General features: G+C 36.4%; 1 protein-coding gene across 1 annotated transcript; it reads left to right on the top strand.

Annotated features, from left to right (window-relative positions):
- Nucleotides 1-6565: 6565 nt before the first annotated feature.
- Nucleotides 6566-15340, top strand: LOC130994771 (signal peptide peptidase-like 2). Its single transcript, XM_057919833.1, has 14 exons — nucleotides 6566-6953; nucleotides 7847-8005; nucleotides 8086-8197; nucleotides 8618-8737; nucleotides 8904-9055; nucleotides 9157-9339; nucleotides 9491-9525; nucleotides 9732-9888; nucleotides 11983-12036; nucleotides 12111-12203; nucleotides 12292-12434; nucleotides 14684-14754; nucleotides 14860-14943; nucleotides 15030-15340. The coding sequence occupies exons 1-14, from the start codon at nucleotides 6816-6818 to the stop codon at nucleotides 15143-15145; spliced, it is 1617 nt and encodes a 538-aa protein (XP_057775816.1). The 5' UTR covers nucleotides 6566-6815; the 3' UTR covers nucleotides 15146-15340.
- Nucleotides 15341-23918: the final 8578 nt, after the last annotated feature.

Genomic DNA, 23918 nt, shown 5'->3' with positions numbered 1-23918 from the left:
TTCTGTTTCCATATAATTGTTGCTTCGTCTTATTATAAGTTATAAATAGACATAATATGAATATACTATTCTATACTAAAAAAAACACTAGATAATATAAATGTTTACTTAATTAAGAAAAATATTTTAAGTGTAAGCACATCCTTTTACAAGTCTATTTCTAATCAAGCCTCCCCCTAATTAATACTCCACTCAATTGACATATGAGTCTACATAATAAATAGTGACATTATCTTACATGTGCTAACACGAACATCTATATGAGCACCTAACGATGCAAAGTACTTTCTCCGTCCCGCGAGTCTTGACACGTTTGGGTTCGACACGAGAATTAAGGAGTTGTAGATTAGTGTTTTAAGTGTGTAATTAATAAAGTATAAAATTGATAAAGTAGGAGAGAGAAGGTAATAAAAGTGATAAAATATGAAAGATAATATAATAAAGGTGATAAAGTAGGAGAGAAAAAGTAATAATTATTACCAAAAAAGAAAACGTGTCAAGATTCGTAGGACGGCCCAAAAAGGAAAACGCGTCAAGATTCTTGGGACGGAGAGAGTAACACGTAAGTTATTATTTTAACTTAATAAAACCATCTACAATCTTGTCCTATTTTGACTTCAAACGTTATTTTAGAATCTAAAAATACTTCCACCTGCACTATTTCATGCCGCTATTTGGATGTAAAGATTATTTTAAAATCTAAAAATACTCCGATATGCGCTATTTTGTCCCGCTATTTGAATGCAAATGTTATTTTAGAATCTAAAAATACTTGGACGTGTGTTATTTTGTCCCGCTATTTGGATATAAATGTTATTTTAGAATCTAAAAGTATTTCGACCTGCATTATTTTGTCCCGCTAGAGGTAATGAATAGCGTTGCGCTAGCAATAGAATGTCATTGTTCAATGCATTAACTTTTTATTTGTTTTATTATTATTATTATTATTAGGGTTAAGTATCAGATTGCTTCCTATCAGTGGCGTCCCTATGACTTTTAGCCCACTAAAGTTAGAGGAGAGAGCTGCCCACTATCTTAACGTGACTTTTTGGCACCAATTTCCCCCAGCCTTTCGACGGAGGCAGCTCTCCCCCCTGACTTTAGGGGGCTAAACGCGAGGGGGACCCCTATTGATAAGGGAGAAATTGGTGCCAAAAAGCCATGTTGAGGTAGTGGGCAGCTCTTCCCCTGACTTTAGGGGGCTAAAAGCCATAGGGACGCCATCGATAGGGGGCAATTTGATACTTAACCCTTATTATTATTGTTAGTTTGTATTCGTTACAATAAATTTCACTAATTAATCAAAATTAGACTAGTTAAAATGTATCATCTTGAATATTTCTTTTTTCTGTATAATAAAGCATACGGGTGGAGATGAAAGTGAAATTTTGCGTTGTTTTAACGCTAAAATTATTGTATAATAGTGCTGAGTATTCAAGATGCCCCAATAAATAACACAAATTTTCATATGCAACTGCTCACATAGTCTATAGAACACTTATACATATTTTATTAGAATATCAAACGGATGCTAGAGCAAAGGACTTCCTCAATAAATAAATATATACCTACAAAGAAGTTAGCGTTAGAGGCATAGGATATCATTTCTTATTCCATCAGCTATTTATTTATTTAAGAGTATAAAAGTTTTCATTAAATTTCTTTATTTACTTAATTTAGGATATATATATACAAGGGTGGATTTAGAATTTGTTGATAGGGTGAGCTGAAATTTTTTTGGACAGTCTGTACATTTTTTTTTTGTCTAAGTAGAATTTTAATGGACTTAGAATTAGAAATCAATCATTTAATATAATATATAGTTGTACTCTTTTTATTGATTCAATAATAGGTACATTTGAAGCACATAAAGAACTACATCTATACATTTTTTAATTTTTTTCTAGTTTTAATAAAATAAATTAATTTTTATTATTAGGTTAAAAAAATTATCTTTTTTTTAGGCTAGACTGGGCTATGAATTGAACTATGTACATATTAAGCTAAATATATTACATATATATAGAAAAAAAATTGGAAGTACATCCGCCCATGTATATATATATATATATATATATATATATATATATATATATTGCTCAAATTTTAGTTATTATGCTATTTAATCTTATTCATTGATTTTGTTAAATACAAAAGGTACATATATTGTGTACATGTTTTAACTTAGTGATCAGATGTCAAATGTCTTGCATTCGAGTCTATTGTGTTGCGGCCTTTAACCCCCCCCCCCCCCCAAAAAAAAAAATACATACAATTGTACACAAACATGTATATTATTGAACACAAAAACACAAGTTAAAACAAATTAGAAATTTTTGAAACTAATCTCTTTCTATTTTAATGGGATTGTGTCTTGCAATCAAAGTAATATTCATACTTTTTACTTTTAAAGTTAAACACAAAAATTGCATACAGTTAAACCAAATATGCATATAGTTGAATCGAAAAATGCAAGAAAGAAAATTAAAAAAAATACTATATTTTGAAATTGATCTCTTTCTATTCTAACGAGATTTCATCGTGTAGTCAAATTATATCCATATTTTTTCCCCACCAGTTTATCTATAGAAATCAATTATAACCATCTATTTTAGCCATCTGCGGATGAGATGATAACAATAACTGCGTTTAATTTTTTGTAAGACTTGTATTAATAAGTTTAAACTTGAGAAAATGTGGAATCATTATTGATCCTTTTTAATGAGAAAATGAAAAAAAAATTAAACTTATAATTTGAAATATCTATAACTGACTAATACCGTTTTCCAGATATTCTTTATCATGCTAATCACGATAGATTATTTCTGGATGTTTATGAAATAAGAAGAAAGATCAATATATCTCAGTTTCATTGTACAACCTTTCCCATTTATATTTGACAAAAATTTAGGTGCAACTTTGATAGTGAATACTAATACAATGTGCGTTAGACATTTACACAAGAGAGTATCACCTTTTAATCCAATTTTTTTGCATTTTGTTTGAAATATTAACAATATTTCAAATCTATTACGGGCACATTTTTCTTATCTAATTTATAGACTATTATACAAAGCGAGGTTATATAAAGTACACACTTTAGACAACGATTGTGATTTCCTCTCATTATTAGAAAAAAAATAAAATAACAGGAAGTATGTGTGTAATATTAGGTCGATAAAAATAAATGATGTCAATATTTTATATTACACCTTAAAATTATAAAGACGTCGTTTGGCTTATTGTATTTTAAAAAAATATAAAGATGCGTTGGATACATTTTTGAAGCGTTGGATACATTTTTTGAAGCGTTGGATACATTTTTGTAATTATGATTATGGTAGAATATTTTTGTTAATTTGTAAGTAATTGGATAACAATTGATATTTATCCAAAAAAGTACCCCCTTCAACTCCAAAAAGTTGATTATAGTCCTATTACTAGTTTTGTTCGTTCATGAAGTAATATTCTTTTTTGAAAATATATATTCCTTAGATTTAAACTTCGTATAAACTTAATATTTACAAACTACTACTCAATCATTTAACATTGTCAACTTTGATGGGTACCGTTTTTTATATAATTTTAGAGCATTTTCTCACTTTATACATATTTCTTAATTATTTATTAAAATTTATGCTCTAAACTACATTACTCCCTTCGTCCTTAATATGCTACGTTTATTTATTTGGACGTCTCATTTCAATAAGTCATTTTTTAAAATTAAAAATCAGTATATAACAAATAACTTCACACAATTTATTATTTACGCTATATGTATAATTATCTCTCTTCTTATTTAAAAAATACATATTCATTTCTCTCTCTTATTTTTCTGAACTGAAGGATTAAAAAAAAAAAATCCAAATCCCATTTCCTAGGCTCCTTTTCAGTTAAATTATTAATACACTTCTTCTAGGAAGGTATGTGAATATCAATTGTGGGTTCCTTCACAAACTCTACAAAAAGAAATTCCGATATGATAAACACGAAGGGCATAGGACTTTTCGTGGAAGAACACTTCGGGCACCATCGAAAAGGTAAACGGCCAGACAAACAAAAGAGAGTCAAAATTTGGGTCTTATTTTATGAATTTATAATATAGAAAACTTATAAGAGTAATTTTGTCTGAATAAAACTATTTGGGGAAATTTGTGAAATTTTGTACAAATATGGGGTGTGGTTTGTAATTGTTATGAAAGTAGGCATGTCAATTTTAGAACGGCTCTAAAAATTTATGTATTTTATTGAACTTTCATAAGTTCATGTCAAAAATATTTTTGCTAAAGTTGGTGTATCATGCAATTAACCCCAATTTATATTACACCTTAAAATTATAAAGATATCATTCGGCTTACTGTATTTTCAAAAAATATTAAGACTTCCCTATCCAAATACCATCACTCGAATTGTTAGCCCACGTCAAATATGTTCCATGGGTGCTTTGACGAAACACACTCCTTTTCAAGTGCTTGAAATAATTTGAGATATAAATGTAATTTCTTTGAAACGTTGGATATATTTTTATAATTTTTTTTTGATCGGATAAAGTTATGTTAGATGTTAACAATTAGTTCCCTAAACCCTCCAAGAATTCACCAAGCCCACCCTATCTCTCCAATCACCAAATTCACTCCCAAAAGGGATCGAACCCGGGTCTCATCACTTAAGTGAGGACCCGGTGGGATATATTTTTATAATTATAATTATAATTATAATTATAATTATGTTGGGATATTTTCATTAATTGGTAAATAATTGGATATAGTATTGATATTTATCCAAAAAAGTACCCCCCCCTTTCGACTACAAAAAGCTACAGTCCTATTGGAGTATTATTTTTATTCGTTCATAAAAATGACTAGTATAATTTTTTTATTTGGAAAAATATCTTTTATATTTTAAACCTTATTTAAACTTAATATTTACTATCTGCTCAATTATTTAACACCATCAATTTTGATGGATATCTTTTTCTATTCAATTTTAGTAGAACACTTTCTTCACTTTGTACATATTTTTTAATCATTTATTAAATTTTATATTCTAAACTACATTACTCTTTATGTCTCATTTTAATACGTCACTTCTTAAAATAAATAATTAATTACATAAAAAATAATTTCATATAATTTATTATTTACGTTGTATGCAATTGTGACTCACACATACTTATCTCTCTTTTTAATTAAAAAAAAAATACTATATTTATTTCTCTCTTTTACTTTTTTTAATAAATATACTTTTCAATTTTTTTATATATATTTTATTATGAATGATTTGTTTTCTTAATATACATTCTCATATCTCGTCACTTATTTAAATCAATAATGCTATTTGGAGAAAATATGTTCGGACAAAATATGGTTAAATCTTTTATAAAATAAATTTATGTTAAATTTTTGATTCAAAATAAAATAGAATTTAGCTAGTTTTATTGTCTTCTCTATATTGTAATTTTTTAATAATTTTTAAAGTACAAAAAAATCAAAAAAATAATAGAAAATAGAAAAAATGTTAAAAAATTACAAAAAAACTACAATATGTATATGGAGAAAATAATAAAATTAACTAAATCTTTTTTTAAATTTGAACCAAAATTTATAAATAAAGTAATTTTTAATTTTTAAAAGTTTTTAAATTTTTTTTGTCTGAATAAATTTTATCTAAATAGAACTACTACTTAAGGGCCTGTTTGATATGGATTTATAGGTAGGATAAAGTAAATTAATACAGGTTAGTGTGATGTTTGATATCATGTTCTATTAATGTGGTCAACTCCTACTTAATCCTACTTCTACATGCTATTTTGTGGGAATAACCCATACTAATAATCCGGCCTCCCCCTCGGATAACTTTAATACTGCGAAGTTGGATAAAAATTCTGCTACCCTTCCTCACGCATATCGATGCAAATGCCCAAGTAATGGTGGACACACATGATATTTTTAAAATTATATGAGGATAGTTTTGGTATTAGATAATATAATCCAACATAATCCTATGGATATCAAACACAATATAGGATTAAATAGTCATGATATCAAACACCCATGAAATAATATAAATCCACACTAATTCACACTAATTTCTCAAAATAATTTTAATTCTAATCAATTCTAAACTGCAAATTAAACGGAGGAAAGTAGTTTTCATGCACTGACACAAAAAAAAATCCAAATCCCATTTCCTAGGCTCCTTTTTAGTTAAATTATTACAACACTTTCTTCTAGAAAGGCATGGGAAAATCAATTGTGGGTGAGGCTGACACCACTACATAACTCCAATTTCCAAACTCAGTAAAATACTCTCTTAATTTCATTATTTAAATAACAGACTTCATTATACTCCCTCCGTCCACGAAATGAGTACCCGTTTGTGGACGGCACGGGTTTTAAGAAATGTGTGGAGTGTAGTGTGAATAGTTTAAGGGTTCCACTTTTTTAGTGTATTAATTAAAGAGATGTGTGTGGTACACTTGCCAAAAAGGGAAATGGGTACTCATTTCATGGACGGATGAAAAAGGAAATATGAGTACTCATTTCGTGGAGGGAGGGAGTATTAATTTTTGCAACAAAATCATGTTCTTTGCAACTATTGAGAGAATAAACAGAAACACGATCTCAGATTGAAAAACCAAGAAATATTTAAAGCAGCCCTTCGTCTAATTTGGTTGACTCCGTTGATTCTTTAAGTCCCTTTTTCTCTCTCTCTCTAGACTTCACCGGAGGTGGAAGTGTCATGCGGTGGAGAAGATGCAGTGAGAGAGTTAACAAGAACTTGAAGGGAGTTAGAATTACTGATCGCATTTTCTGATGGATGTTCAGAGGATTTGCTTATGGGCTGCTTTAATGCTTTTCCTAAGCAATTACGGTGGAGTGTGGGCTGGTGACATTGTTCATGATGATGATTTGGCTCCCAAGAAGCCCGGTTGCGAGAATGATTTTGTGCTCGTAAATTTCCCAATTTTGTTCCGTACTTCTCTTTATGATGGGTTAATTTCAAAAAGATTTAGTCTTGAATCGTGTTCTTGTCTTTATGTGTGGGTGTCTGAACGTGTGGTTTGTATGTGATTTTGAGCTGAATTTGACTGAGTTTGCTTCTTTTAATGACAACGATCTATTTAGATTTGTATATTTGTTTTTTGTTTTTTATTTTTTAATTTCCGGGTCTGATTATTCAGTGTGTTTTACTTGTACTGAGATTGTCTTTTCAAGCTTCATGTCATCATAAATCCTTGATTTTCTTTGTTCATAAAATTCCTCGTTTAGAATCTAATTTATCGATTTTTTCTGAAATGCTATTTTGTGCATCTGTGTTATATTAGTGTGTAAGTACAAGTTTACAATTACTTATAAGTTATAACATTTATATTTAGATCTAATGTTGTAGGAATTGGGCTTGAAATATACATGGTGTTGCTTTTAATTTGCTCTATATAAATTTATCTTCATGTTTCTCTCATTTGTCTTTGGTTTTTGGACATTATTGTTGTGACTGCAAGCATATTTGTCTCGATGACTCGCCTAGTTCTAGAACGAATTCACAGTCTTGCTGATAATCTGGAAAGCTTCTTCCTCTTTCCCTTTTCTCCTTGATTAAGTTTTGATGACATCTGATTTATATTCAAAATATGATTGTGCATGTGTATTGTTATTTGAATAGTCCTAAGTTGAAGACATTTTAATAGTTGAACCATCAGTAGTTTCCTGGTACCGTCGTCCAGTCTTTTGGAGCTGAAAGAATATAAAAATTATAATTAGGAAGCATAGGTATTTCTTTCTGTTCTGCGCGTCTTTTATTTATTTTTTTGAATTTTTCCATATGGTGGTGTTACAATTGTCAGGTAAAAGTTCAAACTTGGGTTGATGGCGTAGAAGATGTGGAATTTGTTGGTGTCGGTGCTAGATTTGGTAAGACCATAGTATCGAAAGAGAAAAATGCTAATCAAACTCGCCTGGCTCTATCGGACCCTCAGGATTGCTGCAGTCCTCCCAAGAAAAAGGTTATTGTTGTGAGTTCTGATTTGGATGGGATTAATGTTCACACATGCTGATTAAGGAATTCTTTTCTAAATGCTTACAGTTTCTTGGAGATGTCGTGATGGTGGACCGCGGAAAGTGCAAATTTACAGTGAAGGCGAATTTTGCTGAAGCTGCTGGAGCTTCAGCAGTCCTCATTATTAATAACCAGAAAGGTAATGGATGCTTGTGTTTGTGGACGATATAACAACACTAACACACTCTTCTATAGTAGGTGCATTAACATATGTGTTAGATGGTCTAGAAACGCCCATTACAGTGGCCTGAGAAAGAGGCGTAATGGAGTGGACATGATCCAATTTATGGTGCTGCCCGAATCTTATTCAAACTATAATCGTTGAAGTATAGCTGTATAGGATAGTCTATTGTATAGATGATATCTTTTTGCATTTAACTTGTATTTTTAATTGATGTGACGCAGACTAGATCACTGAAACATGAACTGAATGGATAAATATATCCTTAATAACATGTAAAATTTGGTACAGTTCAATCATGTTAAAAATGAATTTGCATATTTTAGATTTTTTTTAGCTGTGATGCATAATAATGCCGGCAATTCCTGAATTCTGCAGAACTTTACAAGATGGTTTGTGAGCCTGACGAGACTGATCTAGATATACAGATCCCTGCTGTCATGCTCCCCCAAGATGCTGGTGCTACATTGCAAAAATTATTATCAAATGGTTCGTCAGGTAAGAATGTATCGGTCATGCTTCGTTGCAACTTAAATTGAAATGACTATATATCATTTGTTTCAAACACTAGCTATGTGTCTTTTTTTTTTTTTTTTTTTTAACATTTTTTGGGTTGTCTTAATCATCACAATATTGTTTACCAAAAGCTATATTCTTTATACAGTTTCTGTACAGCTGTACTCTCCATGGAGACCAGTGGTAGATATCGCCGAAGTATTTCTATGGTTGATGGCTGTTGGTACAATCTTGTGCGCCTCTTACTGGTCTGCGTGGAGTGCCAGAGAAGCAGCGATAGAACAAGATAAGTTCTTTAAGGTTAGGCGTGGTCTTAGTCTGTTACTTAAGGTTGAATTTGTGTGTCCTTCGGTGTTGTTGAGTTGACGGCTATGTGTATTCGTCTTCATTACTATTCATAGGATGGTACTGAAGAATTCCCGAGCATTAAAAGTAGTGGTGGAAGCAGTGTGGTGGATATCAATACAACATCTGCAATCTTGTTCATTGTTATCGCTTCCTGTTTCTTGATTCTAATTTACAAGCTAATGTCGTACTGGTTCATTGAACTCTTGGTTGTTCTCTTCTGCATTGGTGGTATAGAGGTACGGCCAATTCTTTTTTGCACACTGAATGGAAACTTAATTTTTCCTGGTATACATCTACCCTTATGGTCAGATGTTTATAGAGCTACAATTATGACAATATCACTAATTTTATTTTTTTATTAAATTTCTGGTTAATTTCTTCTTGCAGGGCTTGCAGACTTGCTTGGTTGCCATACTTTCTAGGTATAGAACAGAAGCTTTCAGCTGAATATGTCGATTCACTTGTTCTTGGCTTTTTGCTCTGCTACGCAGCTATTGCTCCTTTGAAAAGAAAATGAACTCAAAAAATAGGCATCGAGCATCCGCAGGGGCAATGGCCATAGTGGTACATTTTTCTCATTGGTATAGACGAAATGAATTGTAAACTAGGTTCGTTCATAATTTTTCAGGTGGTTCAAGCAAGCTGCAGAATCATTCATTAAAGTTCCCATCTTGGGAGCCATTTCATACCTTACTCTAGCAGTTGCTCCATTTTGCGTAGCTTTTGCCGTGGTTTGGGCTGTCTACAGAGAAGTCTCTTTTGCATGGATAGGCCAAGATATTCTTGTGAGTATAATCATTGTCAATTTTTCCCTCTTTTTGAGATCTTCAAAATTGTTGACTTCTAAATTCTCCACATCGTCTCATTTGCTTGGCCTCGTTATTTTGAAGTACATCACGACATTTCATATTACCCTTTTTGTCGTCTTTGCATATGAAACTTGTGCTCTTGTTTATAAATCATCTTAACTACTTGTACATTTCTTATTCTTCTACCAATTAAGTTTTGGTTCTTTCTCAGAGTCTCGTCCTTCTTGCTTTGTCCTGAGAACACATGCTCAAACACACAAAATCAATGATCAAGAGATGATCAACGTGAACAAATAAATAGTATAACACATGCACAAGATTGAAAATCTACTGTGGTGCACGTCTTACATTTATTTGTTCACTCTGGTAATTTCTTGTTCATGGATTTTATGTGTTTCTACATTATGTCGTACATGATCCTTCTATATATATATATAGGGTTTAGTTATAGTGAGAATGTTATTTTTCGTGAGAAATGAGAATACTACATAAGCTAGTATATAGTGTTGCATAAGCTGTTTGTAATGACTGAATAATGGTATTCAATTAATTGATAAAATTTTTGCTCCCTTCAGGATTCGAGTCCCACGTAAATTTTCGCCCCCTCTAAGTAAATATCAGCCATAGGATTTGAAAATCTAATATTACAAATTCATTTTTATTTCTCAGCACATTTGTCCATTCTCATTTGATCTTCTCCCTATATATACAGAGAGAGAAAGGTTCAATGGAGAAATGCAAATATTGTTAGAAAAGAGAAACAATCTCAACCATTGAAATAGCTCAATTAAACGTCCAATAACTAAGAATAAATCAAGTGTTCAAATTTTGATGAACATGTCAATAATTTTGATGAACGAACATATTTGTTGAAAATCTCGCATTCTAGGATTCGAACCCCCAACCATAATGCTTGTTCAATATAATTATTGATATGCTCATCAAAATTATTGATTTGTTCAATGTTTCTAAATTTCGCAAAAAAATTAATTTCTCCATAAAACCTAACCTTATATATATATATATATATATATATATATATATATAGAGAGAGAGAGAGAGAGAGAGAGAGAGAGAGAGAGAGAGGTTCCAATGAGAATGGACAAATATTGTGAGAAATAATAATGAATCTAGAACGTTAAATTTTTACCTGGGTTCGATATCCGGATGGAGCAAAATTTTTATCAATTAACTGAATCGTTATAATAACACTATAGACTGCCTTATTCAACACTATTTACTGACTTATATATATATATTATATACATATATTTAGGTTTGAGATACAGTGAGATTGTTATCTTTCGCGAGAAATAGGAATAGCGAATAATCAATAAAATCCATGAATAAGCTGCTTATAATGCACTAATTGCCGTATTAAGTTAATGTGTTGAAATTTTCGTCCCTCCACGATTCGTGTGTTACAAGCGTCTTATTAATGAATTTTATTGATTTATTCATTTTTAGAAATATCTTACGATTAATTCAATAATAGGATTTGAATATTTGGGCGTTCCAAATTCATTTTTATTTCTCACCATATTTAGTCATTTTCATTGGATCCTTTCTCTCTCTATATATATATATATTTATACTTATATATGTAGAAAAGTGATTATATAGATCCCTTAGCTTCCCATAGTACCATAGATACCCTTAACAGTGCATAACGTTGAACACAAAAGTGCATATATGATTATAAAAAGTGCATAACTGTATTAACCGAAAATATATATATACATATAATATAATGCATTATCAAAAAATGCATGATTATATGTAAAATAATGCATTATTGTGTACACAAAAGTGCATGAGATCTATGGTACTATAGGAAGACAGGGATCTACCTGATCCTATCCCTATATATGTATATACATCACAACTGATGAATGGTTATCGAAAGATAAAGATTTACTTGATGATCGAGAGAAAATCCCAATTTTTGCTGATTCCTACTTGTTGCCACCTACTTAATTCTTATATAAACATTTTTGCCATACCAATTCCTCACATGTGATTTATTCGATTTGGTCACAAACTTACATGGAAATCTTGTTCAATCTGCAGGGCATTGCTCTGATAATTACTGTGCTTCAAATAGTGCGGATTCCAAATCTTAAGGTAAAAACTTTTGACTTACCGAGCCTGAGTTCAAGAGCAGACTTGAAATTGCTTTGTTCTTTATACCTTGTCAGGTGGGTACTGTGCTTTTGAGCTGCGCTTTCATCTATGATATCTTTTGGGTGTTCGTTTCGAAGACACTGTTCAAAGAAAGTGTGATGATTGTGGTGAGTGATTATCGAACCTCAGAGCATATCTCTTAAGTGATTTGAGAAAGAAGAAGATATTGAGTTTGCTTTCTTTATACCTTTCAAGGTAGCTCGTGGCGATAGAAGTGGCGAGGACGGAATCCCGATGCTTCTGAAGATTCCACGTCTATTTGATCCTTGGGGTGGTTACAGTATCATCGGCTTTGGAGACATCCTCTTGCCTGGACTGCTAGTTGCATTTTCCCTCAGGTTTGAATCCTCCGCCATTTGTTATTCTTACCTTCTCCACCTCAAAACCGTACTGGACCACAACATTTTGGTCGGTTCTGTACAGTTTTGAGCTTACCGGTTTTCGGTTTTGTTAATATTATGGAGAAACTGAGCTTTCTTTGGTCGGTTCCATTTTTTGTTACTTAATTTTGGTCTAAACCGAACCGGCTGAAGTTTTTAGAATTTAGTATGTTTGTTTTTTTCAATTTTTTCTGAAAAACCTTATAAAAACTAACCCCCAAATTTAATTATGCTAACCACCCCTTACGCAGGCCTCCACTGTCCCGTTCTATTTCTCTGTTTCTTTTAATTCTACTTTTGTTTTTTCTTTAGATGTTTTTTTCTTGCAAACAAGCATTGAGAAAAAAATTGAAATCGCTTGGCGTTATTTCGGTTTAACCCGAAACACTCCAGAAAATTTTGGTCGGTCCGGTGCTCAACCCAAATTCTTTTGGTCATTTTGGTTTCCTCATTTCAGTTAACCAGATCGAATTGCGGTTATTTCAGTCTTGGTTTAAAGAAGCCCGAGGCCCAAACTGCCCCGGAACCTAGGCGCAGGGCTTTTCGTAGGCGAGGCGCACTAAAGTATAAAAAATTCTAATATATTTACCTATAATATATTTTATACTAAAAACACATACTTAAAACCACAAATACTTAAACTCACAAATACTTAATTTGAAACACACAAATATTCAAAACACATAAATACTTAGGGCCCGTTCGGTTCAAGAGATAATATCTCATGATTAATTGTGCCCATGTTCGGTTTATAGTATTAGATTGATAACTTAATCTAGGATATTATCTTTGATAGCTAATCCCCCGATTCAGAATCAGAGCCTAACCCCTCCAACAAAATTAGTCATGGGCGGTGGTTTACCTTTATGCCCTTTATTTCAATTATACACTTGCCAAATTCGAAAATTATGTAGCTCTCGCCTCTGTAACCGGGTGACTCAAGATTGTGACTTTGTGAGGTAATTTAAATTTATACATCTTTGGCCTTGAATTTTCGTTTTGAATCTCTAGTCTCCTCTTCTATCATCTATTATTGTGTTAATTATTTTTGAACAAAATTTCTGAACTAATATATAACATGAGCTTTTTTTGGAAGAAGTATTTTCAGGGGTGTATAAGTAAATATGTTTTAATTTAGCATTATATAATCTTGCAAACCAAACATGTTTTCAATTATATAAAAATTAACAACCCAACCAAACAATTCTTCTTTAATCAAGATTCAATCTTAACTTATCCCATACTATATCTCACTACTATTTTATCTATGGAACTGAACACCACCTTAAAGTCTTAATGTATGATCAAATCTCAAGCAACTAATCAATAATCATCATCATTAAAAGCATCATCCCCATCTCCTCCATCATCTTTGTCTTCACCAATGTCCTCTTCCATCTCCGCCCCATCCTTATCTAAAAGTCTTCTTGACCTCAAACTCGATCCAACAACACCCTTTCCTTTTTCAACACTAGATGCCCCTCTACCGCTATAAAAAATTCTAAACCCTAAATACCGAAGGCGCGCGCCTGGAGGCTTTTGCGCGCGTGCCTCCCTGCACCTCTGTGTGTCTCTTGTAGGTTGGCGTGCCTCGCCTTAAAAATGCCCTAGACCTGTGCCTCGACTAAGCCCTGCGCGCCTAGGTATGCTTTTTAAAACCCAGATTTCAGTTGATTGAACCGACCGAATGATCACCTCTTATCGCTTTTGACCTTTATGGTTTTATGTTTAGAAATTGATAAGAAAAAATGGGTAATTGTACCTAAATATACAAACTTTGACCAAATTTTGGTTGTGCACTTGAATTGAAAATTATTCCTCAAAATACACTTAACTTTCAATTGTTTATGATTTTTTACTTGGTTGCCAATTTCTGGCAAATTAATGCCATTGTGGCTAGGTGAATGGGCAAATATTGTCATTGTGATTAGTTGAAATGGCATAAATATCCGACTACATCGCTTAGTACATTTCACACATCTATCTCACCATTAATTTGGGAGCAATTGACAACTGTATGAAAAATCAGTACAATTGAAAGTTCATGTATGAAAAATCAGAACGATTGAAAGTTCATGTATTTAGAAGTAGAAATTTTAGTTCATGTACAAAATTAGAATTTGGTGAAAGTTCATGTATTTAGGGGCAAAAAGGATTAAGGAAAAAGTATACCTCTTACTATGTTTTGTGTATTCTATCCATTGCAGGTATGATTGGCTAGCAAATAAGAGCCTACGAGCTGGATACTTTTTGTGGGCGATGCTTGCTTATGGATTAGGTAAACAATATACACATCTCCTTCGCCTCGCATTAACAGCACCAAGACATTCGAACGTTGCACTATAACTTAAAAGTTGGCCGATTTTCTTGCTGCCGTGTTCAGGTCTTCTCATCACATATGTAGCATTGAACTTGATGGATGGTCATGGCCAACCTGCGCTTCTTTACATTGTCCCTTTCACCCTCGGTATGCTTTTCATTCCATGTTTTGTTCTCGTTACTATGTGAGAGGTGATAAATAAACGGATGAATTTGCCCTATCTGGCGTTTCAGGTACGTTTTTGGCTCTCGGGAGAAAACGAGGCGATCTGAAGCTTCTGTGGACCAGAGGCGAGCCGGAGAGGATCTGCCCTCATGTCCGTCTCGAGTCTACTCAAGAATCACTCTGAAAAATATTTAGTGAGTGTATAAATCAATCACATATAGTGCTAATATTAAATTTGATCAGTAGATCAACCCCTAATTAGTCTCTCTACCTATGGTTTGCACCTTGCTACTGTGATTCATGCCTCTCTAATGTAAGCCAGGAAACACATCTTGTAATGTATATAATATTCCAAATTTATAAATAACTAATTCTGTCATGGTGTATTGTGTTTGTAGTGTTATATAGTTATGCATTCCCTTCATTTACACCTATTCATGGCAATCGCCGAACAAATTGAGAGAAACATATATACATATATGCATAGAAACACCACTCAAGCATAGACTTCGGTGCTGCCAAAGTTGAGATGACTGCGGTGGTGGGGCTATATTTTTTAGATGGTCTCCTACACGCTCCCAGCCGCGACTGGACTCACGCCACACCAACATGCACAACAAGATCAAAGCACAACAAAAATGAAGCTTTGAAGTTTTAAAGGTTATGTTCTTCATTTATTCTTTTGCGTTCGTGTCGAGCTCGAAGGTCTCCTGTTGTGAAGTTTCCTAGGTGTTTATGTTCTTATTTAGTACGACCGTCGGGCAGTTAGAAATTTTGCCATGGTTTAAGGAATACCAATTTTTGTAAACTTTGCTTGTGTTCGTAGGTCAAATTTGGTGTTGGTATGCTGTTTTGCTTATGCGAAAATGATCTGATTAACTGATGTGTAAAGGAATATATGAGCTTTATTTTAATGGTGTTGGGTTATTGAAGTCGATAAACATGAATGAGAAGGTTAGGCTTACTCTGATATTCTTAAGATTGAAACAATTTTATTTTGTTGTTGCTTTACTAGAAAGTGATAGAAGCTGGAAACAAAACAACACAAGCAGTTTGGGTTGCAGATTGGGGTCCTATTATTATACAAAGTTTTCCGGCCCTTTGTGCTATATGATTTAAAGGTGATTTTAAGTATAGACCTTACTTTTTAAGATAGGAAACATGTCAAGTCAAGTGGGACAGCCCGAAATTGTTGTCTATGCCAAATATTTTCGGCCCCGAGTGTTCACCTGCTCTGACTACTGGTTCGAGAAGCTTGAGAGGTGCATAATTATATTTGTTGTATGTCTAGATTTGCACAATTCAATTTATCATTATGTGAGATTGTTTAGTAAGTGGTGTTGCTATTAATTTCTTTATTGACTGTGATTTGTAATTTTCAAATAAGACTTTGATAAAAAGAAAGATGCGTGTTGTTGCTTTTGACACTGGTGGGTGTTCCAATTTCATAGGTGGGCTGCGTGGTCTAGGTTGCCGTTACATGAATACGCTTGCGCTTCTTGCGAAATTTGCACTCCAAAGTATTTTTCTCACAATGACTTGTAATCCAAAGTGAGTGGAAATTCAAAAGGAACCATTTCCTATTGAAAAGATTCATAATAGAGTTGAATCATTGATTAGTATGAAATGAGTACTTGAAAAAGGAAATTGTAAAAGACTCGTTGTTTGGGGTGGTTGTTGCTTATTTTTATGTCGTCGAATTTCAGAAAAGAGGACTCCAGCATGTTCATTGCAGTCGTTGCCGGGCAAAATAAAGGTCAGTATTCCACATAAAACAATGATGTTAATAATTGAATGAAGTCATCAACGATATAGGATACTATGCAAATATATTATAGTTTGTCATTAACTAATTATTACTTCCTCTGTCCTACTAAAAGTGACCTGTATTCTATTTTGGGCCGTCCCACTATAAGTGATATATTTCCAAAATTTAGCCCTTAAGTATAGGTTCTACCACTTTTAACAAATTTATATTTTCTCCTTAATTTTTGTGGCAAAAGTTTTGAACTACTTATAATAAGACGGAGGGATTATTATTATTATTATCAGACAAAATTGTCCCACAAACACCAACACGCAAATCAAGGAGTGGTGTAACAATCAAGCAAAGAATAATTGAATCATAAAGTGAGTGATTCGATGAGACTATGAGGCAACTTTTGCATGTACCTTGTACAATTTTATCTATGACTTTTGATGTAGCTTCCGGTTGAATGCAGTCCAAATAAATGAAGTCTTGTGATTCTTTCACATGATGCCGTCCAAATAAATTTTTTTGGGCCTAACATGCTAAATAATTAAAAACTTAAAAGTAATATATTTAAAACACTACCATTAGTTAAGCATAATCAGATTATCATCTTCTTCTCTGCGCTGTTTCTCTTCCAAACACTAAAGTAAACCAAATTGCTCTTTCAACCAAACAATCTACAGAGATGGCAGCTTATGCAGCTCTGGCTTCACTCTTGAACAGTATTGAGCAGATGATGAGCCATCCTCGTCTTTCCACTTCTTTCCACAACAATCAGATCCAATCTCTTGAGGAAAAGGCTGCTTTGTTGCTCGATTTCATAGAGACCTATAATTATGGTGGATTTAGCGAAGAAGCACAGGATCTCGAAAGCCTAATCACATCTGCTGCTCATACGGCTGAAGATATGATTGAATCTAACATCGTCAATCAAATCCTTCCTCTTTCAGCTGAGGATCGGGAAGCAGCTTTGAGTTTCTCGTTGTATCTACAGAAAAAAACGGCAGCCTCACGCCGGACAGCCTGGAGCTTCTCTCGCTGTCACTCCGTCGCCCGCCCCCAGTCCCCAGCAGCAGCTGCCACCCCTCGCCGCCTCGCCCAACGGCCAACGGCCCGGACTCCGACTCGTGCCTATTCCCAGGCACCCACTCCCCAGCAGCCGCAGCTTTTCCGGTGACCCCGCGACCACCCCTTGCCGCCTCGTCAACGGCCGCCTCCGCAGCAGATCGACGCTGTTCTTGCGCCATCCACCAGGCTTCCAGCAGATCTGCAGCCGTGCAGATTTGAGACAGCAGCAGACCGGCGCATCTCCTACGCCACCACGCAGATCGTTCGGCGCCGCCACCCAGCAATCCGGCTCCAAGCAGATCTCCGACGCTTAGGAGACAGAGTCGTAGCTGCCACCGGATCCGCCGACGCAGCGTGCAATAATCCCAGCAGACATCACCTTTGCGCAAGATCGGTCAACGCCGGTAGTCACGACGCTATGCTCTGAATCACGCCTACCAGCCACCTATCTCAACGCCTGCAGTCTCTCTCGGCCGATTCCTCCCGCTCTGGCCGGCGTCATCTGCTGTCACTGTACCCAAGTTCCAACGCCAATGTAAGCTTTCTAGTAATGGTTGAAAGCTCTGTCGTTGTGCCGTCCTTCATCCTTATCGTAGTCTCTTCTCTACTATGAAAATGGCGTATGGTTTGGAGTTTGAGATTTGGATTTCACAATACTTCGAATAGAGGCAGTTTACGGATTCATCTTCTACAAACTTATTTTCCTTGGATATGAATGCTTACTGGAATGGATATTTGCAATAGTGGATTACCTTGAATGTTTTACAACTGATCAGTGGCTGTTGAGTTGAATTAATTGTGGAGTAACTTGAAGTTGCTTGGTTGAGAGTTTTTTCCTATTTCTTTGACCGGAGAGCATGAGTCGCGAGGAGGTTTGGAGGGTGGTGAGGAGAAGAGGGCACGAGAGGACCAGAGAAGAAGGCAATGAGGTGTATCAACGGAGCAATAACTTTCATAGACAGCCGAAGACTTGGAGGACTGGTGCTGGTCGATCGACTGGAGAGGTTAAACCTCCTCCAAGATCACAGAGAATCACCTTCTTCTTCAACAACATCCCCGAACATTGCAGCTTTGATTTCTTAAGAAGGAAGTTTGGTGCCGTCCGCGTTCCGACAGACATTTTCTGTCCCAATAAGAGAGATAAAAAAGGGAAGCCTTTCGGCTTTGTCCGATTCAAAGGTGTCAAGGATACGGAAGGTTTGCTTGAACAGTTGAACAAACTTTGGATTGGAAGCTACAAAATTAGATTTTTTAAACCAAGGTTTGAGAGGGTGGTGAGGGATGAGGAAAAAAAGGGGTTCGACGCCAAAAGAGATATTGGAAAGAAACCGGACTACTTCCATTTTTTGGATTCTGCAAAGAAGAAGCCGGGAATTTCCTTTAAAGAAGTTCTCACTGGAGTCTCTGAAGGAGAACCCAGCACAAGAGAAAAGCTACAATTCAAAACTTCAGAGGAGGATTCAAAGTGGCTTGAAGGAACATTCACAGGTTTCATCAAAGATGATTTCTCCTGGGATGAAATCAAAGAAGAAATCAACAGCGAATGTGCCGGGAAACTGAAAGTTTCGACGATGGGGGGAAGTTTGGTGCTCATCCGAAGTATTTGCGAACTGTCAACACAAGAAGTTCTCATGGAGTTAGATGAATGGAGTGACTTCTGGTTTCTTTGGAAGAGGAAATGGAACTTCGTGGATGTTCACCAGCAGCGATCTATTTGGACGAAATGGATTGGGATCCCGCTTCATGCATGGAACTCTCGTTTCTTTGATTCGGTGACGGCAAAATTTGGGCGGGTTTTGAAAATTCACGAACTCACGAAAGAAAGAGAGAAATTGGACGAAGCTTTGATCCAAATCTCTACAGGTCTCAAATCCATTGAGCAAGTAGTGGAGTGCTGCATTGATGGAGCTAGTTTCACACTTCGCATTGAAGAAATTCAGGATAACCCACTCTCGTCCTTGTTCGGAGAACCGGATTTAGACGAGTCGGAATCGGAATCGGATCCAGGATGGTCGGATGGAGTGGAATCTATGGATCAGGCTAACGCTACCATTGGAATGATGGATGGCATCGGTGTGGAAGATGGAGACGTTTCGGTTCTCCAAGAATTGAACTCTTCGATTCCTTCGCAAGACGTCTCAGTTCTCCAAGAATTGAACTCTCCGATTCCTTCGCAACAAACCGTTGCAGATACGTCAGTAGAGGTTACCAATCATGAGGAGAAAACATTGGGAGGCTCGAGACTGCTTTTGAATGCGAGTGCTGTCGCAGTTTTAAGCCAGTCTTCTTGCAGGGCCGAGCAGGCCTCTCTTTGCGAGGTACCTATTTCCTTGCCCACGGTTCCTGCTGTGAGAGAAAAGAGAGAAAAGGAACCCATTCTTCTACAAGGGGGTATTGATGATCTGGAAGATAACAGTGAGAATCTCGACGGGAATGTTTTTGTAGAAGAAAACAACCATTCTGAGGGAGTGTCTAGGACCGAAAAGGATGATTCTTCGGGCTCCCAAGCAGGGGAAGCTAGGCTGCCTTCCAACAACAAAAGGGCTGATCACCGATGCACAAAAGGAAAAAAAGGTAAAGGGAAAAAGAAGAATAGAGCGAGGGAGAAGGAAAATTGGGGGCGTTTCATCTCTGAAATAGAACCACTAAATGGGAGAGAGGAGGAGGCCGCAGAGGAGGAAGACATTGGGGAGAGACAAAAAGGGTTGCTTTTGACAGAGGAGGGGGGAATTTCAGGTCAGAAAATCTGGGACTTTGGGAAGAAGTTAGGTCTTTCAAGTCAGATTGAAGAAGAGGTGATTGTGCGCCAAATCGAGATGCAAGGTAACTTCCTTTCCTTCAATAATGCTGGGAGTCAGATGAATTGTCCATGAATTTACTGTCATACAACATTAGGGGCTTGGGGAGTATTGCGAAACAGCGAGATGTTATGGATCTTGTAAGAGGGCATAAGATTGATATTTGTTGTTTACAAGAGACAAAAATGGAGACTTTTAGTGATGTTTTTTGTAATTCTTGGTGGGGGTTTAATAACACAGATAAGGCAATCAGGAACTCTGAGGGGAGAGCTGGGGGAATTGTGTGTTTATGGAATAGGGAGGTGTTCGAAGCATCTAGTTCTTGGGATTTACCGGGGGCAGTGGTTGTTAACGGTAGGTACAAGGAGGACGGTCTATTGTGTTGCATTATCAATGTTTATGCGCCAACTGAATTAAAGGAAAAGAGGATTCTCTGGGATGCAATTGGTTCTATTGTTGAACAGAATGCGGATCGAAGTGTGTGTATTTTGGGAGATTTTAACGCAGTCAGGAGAAGAGAAGAGAGGGTGGGCAGCGGGGAGACGTTTCGAGCGTCGGATGCGAGGTTTTTCGAGGATTTTATTAGGGGGAACGATCTGAAGGAAATTCATACACAAGGTCGAAAGTACACTTGGTACAAGCCCAATGGCAAATGCAAGAGCAAGATCGATCGTTTCCTTGTTAACGAAACTTGGATGCTTACTTGGGAAGGAAGTTCTGCACGCGGTCTTCAGCGTTCGATCTCGGATCACTGCCCAATTGTTCTCACTACTAGAACGGAGGATTGGGGACCAAGACCTTTTAGGTTCCTAAATGCTTGGACGAATCACCCGGAGTTTGAAGATGTTGTAAAGAAAGTGTGGACGGGGCCTGACTATCAGGGATGGAGCTTTTTCGTGGTTAAGGAGAAATTGAAGAAACTTCGCGAGGCTTTAAAAGTTTGGAATCGTACATCCTTTGGTGAGATTGATTCTAAAATTCACGAATTAAAGAAGGAGTTACAACAGAAAGATGAGCTTGACGAGCAGAGTTGTTTAGGCGAAGTGGATGTTATCAGGAGAAATGAGCTCCAAGCTCTCATTTCCCTTCAGATGAAGCATAAGCAGATGACTTTACAACAGAAGGCTAAACTGAAATGGCTTAAGGAGGGAGATGTGAATTCCGGCTTCTTCCATAAGGCGATTAAAGGGAGGCGGTTGAAGAATGACATAGGCGGACTGATCTTTGATAACTCATGGATCTCCAAACCGGAAGAGGTAAAAGCTAGGGTGAGAAATCATTTTGAAACCTTTTTCAAGCGGAAAGATAGACAGATGCCTGTTATTCCCATTGACTTTGTGAGAAGGAAAATCTCTGATGAGGAGAGAAATTGGCTGATTAGAGGTTTCGAACCCGAAGAAGTTAAAGAAGCGGTCTGGAGCTGCTCTGGCGATAAAAGTCCAGGACCTGATGGCTTTAACTTTTCATTCTGGAGATCGGCTTGGCATGTGGTTAAGGAGGATATCCTCCAGGTCTTGAAGGACTTCCACGCGAACGGTAAAATTCCTAAAGGAGGTAATGCTTCTTTCATCGTTTTAATACCGAAGAAAGAAGGGGCTGATTCGTTGAACGAATTTCGTCCAATCTCGCTCATTACCAGCTTGTATAAAATCATTGCAAAGATCTTGGCGGGGAGACTGACGAAGGTAATGGGATCGATCATCTCTGATAATCAAAGCGCTTTCGTTAAAGGGCGGTTCATTCTCGATGGTGCGGTCATTTTGAATGAAGTTGTTCTTGAGTCAAAAAAGAAGCGACGAAGCCGGATATTCTTTAAGATTGACTTTGCCAAAGCTTTCGACTCAGTTCAATGGGATTTTTTGGATACTTTGCTGGATAGAATGAACTTCGATGGGATTTGGAGGAAATGGATTCAAGGGTGTCTACAGTCAGCCACGGCAAGTGTCCTTGTTAACGGGTCATCAACGGGAGATTTCAAAATGGAGAGAGGCTTGAGACAGGGTGACCCGATGTCTCCCTTCTTATTCCTCATTGTTGCGGAAGGATTGAATGCGCTTGTTGAGAGAGCAGTGGAACGACAGTTATTGTTTCCTGTTAAGATTGGTAAGGATGAAGTGCCGATTACACACCTCCAGTACGCGGATGACACCATCTTTATTTTAGAGGCTGATGAGCGTAATGTGGAATCACTGAAAAGTCTGTTGCTTCTCTTTCATTTTGTCTCGGGTCTTGCTGTCAACTTTGCGAAGAGCAGCCTGATGACGGTGGGAGTGAATGTGTCAGTCGAGAGGACATGGGCTTCGTTTCTCCATTGCAAGATTGGTTACTTCCCGTGTCTTTACTTGGGAACCAAAATTGGAGGCCGAAGCAATGGTGTTAGCGAGTGGAAGTTCTTGGTGGATAAAGTCTCAAACAAAATTGCAAGCTGGAGAAAAAGACCTCTCTCGTTGGCAGGGAGGATCACTCTTGTCAAAGCGGTGCTTCAATCTATTCCGGTATATCAACTGGCCTACGCTTTCATTCCCAAGACTGTGCTCAAGAACCTCAATTCCTTGTTCTCAAGATTTCTGTGGGGTGGAGACTCTCAGTCGAGAAGAATCACCTGGTTTAAATGGAGCTCCTTGTGTTCCAATAAGAAAACAGGAGGTCTTGGGTTTCGGGATGTGGAATTGTTTAATCATGTTCTGTTAATTAAATGGCTTTGGAGATTTTTGGTGGATGGGGGAGCTTTGTGGGCGAGAGTGATCAAATCGATTTATGGGGAACTTGTCTGGGGCGAAGAGGGGGATTGCTCGATGGTGGGAAGAAGTGGACAGTTGGGGTGGTGGGCGAAAATTGTGGAGAAAGGGGGAGGAAGAGACGATAGATGGTTCATTGATCACCTTCAACACAGTCTCGGGGATGGAATGAATACAATGTTCTGGGAGGACGTGTGGGCTGTTAACAAACCTCTCAAGTTCTCTTTCCCGAGATTGTATAACTTGTGCTCGAATAAGAAAGCCCTTGTCGGAGAGAGTGGGTTTTGGGAAGGAGAAGAGTGGGTGTGGTCGGTGAATTGGAGGAGGGAATTGAGGGAAAGAGAGAATGGACAGGTGGAGGAACTTTTGAGACTTGTTGCTGCTTTTGTCCCTTCTACAGGTTTAACTGATGGATGGAGTTGGAGGGCAACTACGGACGGTAAATTCTCAACAAAGTCGGCTTATGATTTGGTGGCGGCTTCCAGAGAGGCGCAACAAACTCAACCGGCTGAGATGGCTATGGTTTGGGAGGCTCCAACATCGCACAAAGCCAAGGTGACAGCGTGGAGATGTCTTAGAAATCGTTTGGCTACATGTGAC

Source organism: Salvia miltiorrhiza, chromosome 7, assembly GCF_028751815.1.
Source record: "Salvia miltiorrhiza cultivar Shanhuang (shh) chromosome 7, IMPLAD_Smil_shh, whole genome shotgun sequence".
Taxonomy (NCBI): domain Eukaryota; kingdom Viridiplantae; phylum Streptophyta; class Magnoliopsida; order Lamiales; family Lamiaceae; genus Salvia; species Salvia miltiorrhiza.
Note: the sequence above shows the minus strand (reverse complement) of the source record. Positions and strands in the feature narration are given on the sequence as shown.